Genomic DNA, 6000 nt, shown 5'->3' on the forward strand with positions numbered 1-6000 from the left:
TTTAGACTTCCTGTTGGTCTAGATGTTGTGGGAATGGCACTGCTACGTGCTGCAGTTAGCCAGGCACATAGTCTAGACTTCACAGTGCTTTCTGAAGTGCGGCTCCTTGACCCGTTTCTAGTGTGAAGACACAAACCTTGTGCTTACATGTAATTCAGTGTAATAGTTTCTCACCAATAATAGTCTTTATGTGAGAACAGAGGCTGAGCTGCACTGTGTGCTTAATGCCTTTACATTCTGGCACTAGCTGTAACATCTTCATGAGTCAGGACTGACTGGCTAGCACTGGTCTGTGGAACAGTCTAGGATGGACTGGTTCCATTCATCGAGTTCTTTGACATTCCCACCCTCCAGATAGTCTGAAATTTATGCTCTCACTTGTACATTGCCTTAAATGATTGTATAAAGTTTTAATGTTTCACAAGCTTCCTAAGACGGCTTGTGTCTTCTTTCATACTGTTGGACGATCTGAAACTTGTTAATATATTTTAAAATTGGTTAAATTGACATATTTCTGAACTGTCTTAATAATTGTGTACTAGTGTATTGTTTTATATGATATAATTGTATCATCATAAATTTAATCTATCATATATCATGTACTTTTTGTATTACATAATTACATTACTGTATATTTATGATTTAAGTTAGAAAAGTTAAATTTTGAAATAAAATTTAGAAGTGTATATTATGATAGTAACTACAAGGAATCTTTTTTGCCTTTTAGTTGCACTAATTAACCATTTTTTTGCACATAAATAATAAAGAATTTTTGTTTTGTTAGGTTTTTGATTTAAAAGGTTCGCTTAGGAATCGAAATGTAAAAACTGACACTGGAAAAGAGAGTTGTGATGTAGTTCTGCTGGATGAAAACCTCCTAAAGATGGTTCGTGACAACCCTCTGTATATTCGTTCCCATTCCAAATCTGTGCTGAGAACCTCCATCCATAGTGACGCCCATTTCCTTTCGAGCCACCTCATTATAGACTATTCTTTGCTGGTTGGTCGAGATGACACTAGCAATGAACTGGTGGTTGGAATCATAGGTAAGTCAATAATTGTACCCTGTTTATAGCTCACGATTAAGACTAGAGTAAAATTTCAGAGTCTGTTGAACTGGTTTAGTATTATAATTACTGAATATTTTTGGAAGCTTTTATTTATGATTTCAAAGTTAACAAACAAGTTTTCATTCTAGTCTATTCTATTCAGTTTCTTCATTTCTAAAAGTACATAAATTAAGAGGTAACAAGAATCTCTTTCAAAGGAGGCACTGTGTTGTGGCTGTAAGAATCAACCAGAGCAATGTAGAGACAGCCCTTTGAACAGCACTTGGGAAGGTGTCAGGAAACAGTAGTAGCATTGCTGCTGTTGTGGCTTTTCTGTTCATGTCGCCCTCTTCCCATCCCTAGATTATATTCGAACATTTACTTGGGACAAAAAGCTTGAGATGGTTGTGAAGTCAACAGGAATTTTAGGAGGACAAGGTGAGAAAAATGTCGCTTTGTTTACTTTTTAAACTGTTCTCATATATTCCTTGGATATTTAAGACACTAAAGCATGGTAGCCAGGCATCGTGGTGTAGAAATAGAAATATTCCAGTTTTTAGGAGTCTGAGGTAGGAGCATCATGAGTTCAAGGCTAGCTTTGGGTACACAAGACCCCCCACTCTCTACACACAGAACAAAACAAAAAACGGTGTGGTTGTCTGTAATTTTTGAAAATGACTTTAATATGAAGAAGTATGTAAGTAGAGAAATAGGTTTATGCCAGAGTTTTTCAAAGTAAGTTTTTAAAAGGCCAGTGATTCTGAATAAAAGATTGTCTTTAATTAACATTTGCTATCTTCTAGATTCTCTAGTTCATTCCTGAGTTTAGATATCTCTTACCTCAAGAGAAGAATTCATGTCTCAAAAAACCCATGGCAGATATCATAACATATGCCCTGCCTCTACCCTCAGAGTGCTTTGGCATATAGCAGTTTATGGCTGGTTAAGTCAGTTGTCCAATTGATTTTCTTTTATATGCATACACACTTAAACAGCTTTATTTCTCCTTTTGTCTTTCATTGTCTCAGGTAAAATGCCAACTGTGGTCTCTCCAGAGTTGTATAGGACTAGATTTTGTGAAGCAATGGACAAGTATTTCCTGATGGTGCCAGACCACTGGACAGGGTTGGACCTGAATTGCTGAAATCATGCATATGATTTGAAATAGACCATGAAGGAAAGCATATCTGAGGAAGAGACCCAAACTATATGTTGATAAACCACTGAACACAAAGGCCTTTCAGTTCTGTGACTATCCATAACTGCAGGGTAAAAGCTCCATGGATTGGGCTTTGCTTCTGTTACTTGAAATTAGCTGCCTGTAAGCCAGGAAATTGTACAAGTTAAATACAGCTGCTTCCCACGGGACTGTGGTTAGAGATGAGTATATAGGATAAGAAATTGAGTTGTCACATTTACTAACTCAGTTGCTTGAAGAGTAAAGCTCTGTCTGCTGGACTATGACTGTTTGGTAGACTGTGACTGGTAGACTGTGACTGATTGGTAAATTGTGGCTGTCTGGTAGACTGTGACTGTCTGGTAGATTGTGGCTGTCTGGTAGACTGACTGTCTAATGGATTGTGACTATCTAATAGATGGTGACTGTCAGGTAGACTGTGACTGGTAGACTGGCTGACTGGTAAATTGTGACTAGCTAATAGATTGTAACTGTCTGATAGATTGTGGCTGTCTGGTAGACTGTGACTGCCTGACATCACATTTGACACTTTTTCCCTGAGAAGGCACTTACAGACTTGCCTAGCTCATTTTATGTTTCCTGTGTAGTAACTTTATGTTCGTTTGTATAATTTCTGAAACATTTAGGAAAATTCTGATTTATTCTGTTAATTGCCAGTTAAACAGATTCGTGCTTGCTTTATTAGGAATTTGACTTAAACTGGGAATTCTGTCATACTCTGTACTCTCCAGCTTACCTGACAGTTTTTAACTGTGTTGGAGACTTTACCATTTTCTCTTCTGTGGGTGATTGGAGCCTACAACCATGAGCTTTCAAGCCTTCCTTAGAATATTTTAAGGAGCTTGTTGAAAACTTCTGTGTAATGTGCCAAACAGCACTTAACCTACATGTGCATTTGTATTCTGGATTTTCCTCTCATTTTGGTGAAACAAAATGAGCAGTAAATGAATCGGTAGTCACTGAATCCCTAAGTGAATAATTAATGATGAAGGATTTTTTAACAGTAAAAGATAGATTAGACCCAATCCAAGAAACTGAGTGAGAAGGAACAATTGTTTTCTGTTTTTTATAGTGGTAAAGTGTCTTTCAACACTACTAGCAGGTTAATGGGATCTGTAAAGTCAGTGTGGATATTCCTATTTCTAAGTTTCTACCACACTGACCAGTGCTGCTGAGAAATGCTGAGAGGTAAAGTTATTTCCACCTAAGGACTTTGTTTACTAGTCAGCAATCTCATCTAAAAAGTGGCCAGAAGTCCTGAACTGGAGAAGATGCTTTTACCCCAGAATCTCAGAACATTTCCTCTTAGCTTTTATGTAACATGGATATTTGGATGTTTATACAGTTGTAATGATTCCATTTTTTCAGACTTCCTCTGATAGCACATCGATATTCACAGAAAAAAAGAGGCCGGATATGTTCTGCTACGTGGCAGTCTGCACCCGAACTAGGCACAAGTTTGCATGTGTGCTGTGGAGAATGAGGTCGTAGCTACCTGTCTGTTGCTTAGTGAGAGGTGACTAGTTTTGAACTCATTGCCAGTTGACCAAGGCCTTAGGTCTGCCTGATGTTGAGCCTCAGCCTGCTCATCTGCCTTGCATCTGTGCCTTGTGAAGGTGGAGCAAATGCTGAAGAGTCCAGTTGTGACGTGAAAGGTGCAGACGGGAAGATTGCATGAACACTTATGTTCTGTGCATCCAGAAACAAAGGCTTTCAAGTCAGCTTGGGAATGCCAGCTGTTTTGTGTCTGTTCATTCTTTCTGTCCGGTTAGCTAGGACTGTATGTCCTCCTCACTTCCTGGGGGACTAGAGTGATGCCTTTCCCTGCTGTGTGTGGGTTGTTTCTGTTTTCCTTGATGGTTTCAGAACAGTGCTCATAGCTGAGCTCCAGGACAGTAACCCCTGACAGTAACATGGTGTGGCCATTCTCTCTTGCCCCTGACTTGAAAAGCAATTTTGCTTTTTAAAGTATTGTTGCCTCTGGTATTTTAGTAACTAAACTTACTGAAACAAGAGTTATTGCTTTGAAAGCTCAACTTGTCCTTTTAAAATTCATGTCAAGCTGGTGTTAATGAAGGGGAAACTCACAAGTGAACTGTTTACAAGGTCCAAGTGTGACTCCTGGCTGCTTGCCTTTCGCCACTACTGTGTATATGTTTGTATATATAGTATTTCCAATGCTTTGAACTGAATGGCTCTTGTTCTCTTAAACTCCCTTTCATGGCCTAAAGAATATTAATGATGAAAAATTGTGAATAAGGAAAAAATCTCATGCTCAGAATATGAACCCCAAAGTAACTGATAGTAACATGAGAGAATTATGTCAACATGTTGCTTTGTATATGAATCTTATTTATAAATATGAAGCTTTTTGATGACCTAAAATTTTGTTTAAAAAATAGAAGAGACTTAATTTTCCTGTCTGCCTGAGGGGAGAAAGGAGAGCTCAGCCGTGGTGGGCCCTTTTGTAGTCTACTGAGTACTTTCTATTCTCAAGCTTTCCTACCGAGTGTCTGGGCAGTGGTTTTCCAGCTTTGGCCTCTGTCTAAATAATAGGGTCATTCATACCTGCATCGGCTTGGGCGACAGCATTGTGGCTGGGGTTTCCTGGCACATTAGCCGTTAGCAGTGGGCTTCTTGGAAGTGCCAGGGAGAGTTACCAGCCTGCAGAAAGTTAGCCGAGTTTCCGGTGTGAAAACCGTTGCCGGTGAGCCTGGGGAACCAGCCTGACCAGGACATTCATGCTCTCAATGTGACTTCTGCAGTATTCAAAACATCTAGTGCAATGCCTTTTTTTTTTTTTTTTTTTGATTGTTTTTTGTAATGGGTGCAGTGTATTATAGAAAAAATGAAGATTACAATCACGAGCAGTTTTGTTAATGCTGCTTTGTCAGTTTTGTAAAAAAATGTACATAATGTCTTTCAACAGGTTTTAAACTAGAAGAAATAACATTGTAAATCACAGTAGCCTCCTCATTTAATATGAAAAACCCAATATTAAAAGTCCTTAATGTATTGAAATGTATATATTTCTCTAACTTTGTTCCAGCTGTTTTATATGATTGACATGTTATTTAAAGATAACTACCCTAGCCTTTTAGAGACTTGTACTGTAAATAAAGAGGACCTACAATAAACTGGAATTTACTTACTCTACTGTGTTTTGAATCTGTCCGAAGAAGCTAACAAAGTGAGAGGAAGTCCTCGCCTGCCTGTGCTACTACTTTTCTTCTTTCTCTCTATTCTCTTCCCTTCTGTTTCCAGTGGGAGAATTTCAGTTTCGCACTTCGATCACTAATGGGCATGGCCGTATGTGCCTTCCCATTCTTCCTTTTTCAGTTGTCTTGATAGAGCACTCAGTGAAGGGAAGCCCTTTTCTATACAGGGTCTGACATTGTGTGGGTGGGTGGGGCTCTGTCATTCATTACCTTCTCCCATGAACTTGAAGGCAAATACTGTACTGACTGGAGCTGAACCCATCAGTGCTGCTCACAGTTGGGGTCCCAAGGCCACGAGGCCCAATCTCAGTGCTGCTCACAGTTGGGGTCCAAAAAGCCATGAGGCCCAATCTCAGCGCTGCTCACAGTTGGGGTCCCAGATTTCTCCTTCCATTTCTTCTCTCTGCCTGCCAGCCCCTCCTATCCTTTCTCTTGCCTCACTATTGGCCATTCAGCGCTTTATTAGACCATCAGGTGTTTTAGACAGGCACAGTAACACAACTTTACAGAGTTAAACAAATGCAACATAAACAAA

General features: G+C 39.3%; 1 protein-coding gene across 3 annotated transcripts in view; it reads left to right on the forward strand.

Moving 5' to 3' along the window:
• Pikfyve (phosphoinositide kinase, FYVE-type zinc finger containing) overlaps positions 1–5399 on the forward strand; it is a 94252-nt gene extending 88853 nt beyond the window's left edge. For all 3 annotated transcript variants that reach the window (XM_052749699.1, XM_052749701.1, XM_052749700.1), the window contains 3 exons: positions 785–1046; positions 1413–1487; positions 2078–5399. In XM_052749699.1, coding sequence (XP_052605659.1) covers positions 785–1046; positions 1413–1487; positions 2078–2193 — 453 coding nt within the window. In that variant the 3' untranslated portion in view covers positions 2194–5399. The remainder of the gene's footprint in view (positions 1–784; positions 1047–1412; positions 1488–2077) is intronic.
• Positions 5400–6000: the final 601 nt, after the last annotated feature.

This window comes from Peromyscus californicus, unplaced genomic scaffold, assembly GCF_007827085.1.
Source record: "Peromyscus californicus insignis strain IS unplaced genomic scaffold, ASM782708v3 Scaffold_21__1_contigs__length_65335640, whole genome shotgun sequence".
In the NCBI taxonomy this organism is placed as follows: domain Eukaryota; kingdom Metazoa; phylum Chordata; class Mammalia; order Rodentia; family Cricetidae; genus Peromyscus; species Peromyscus californicus.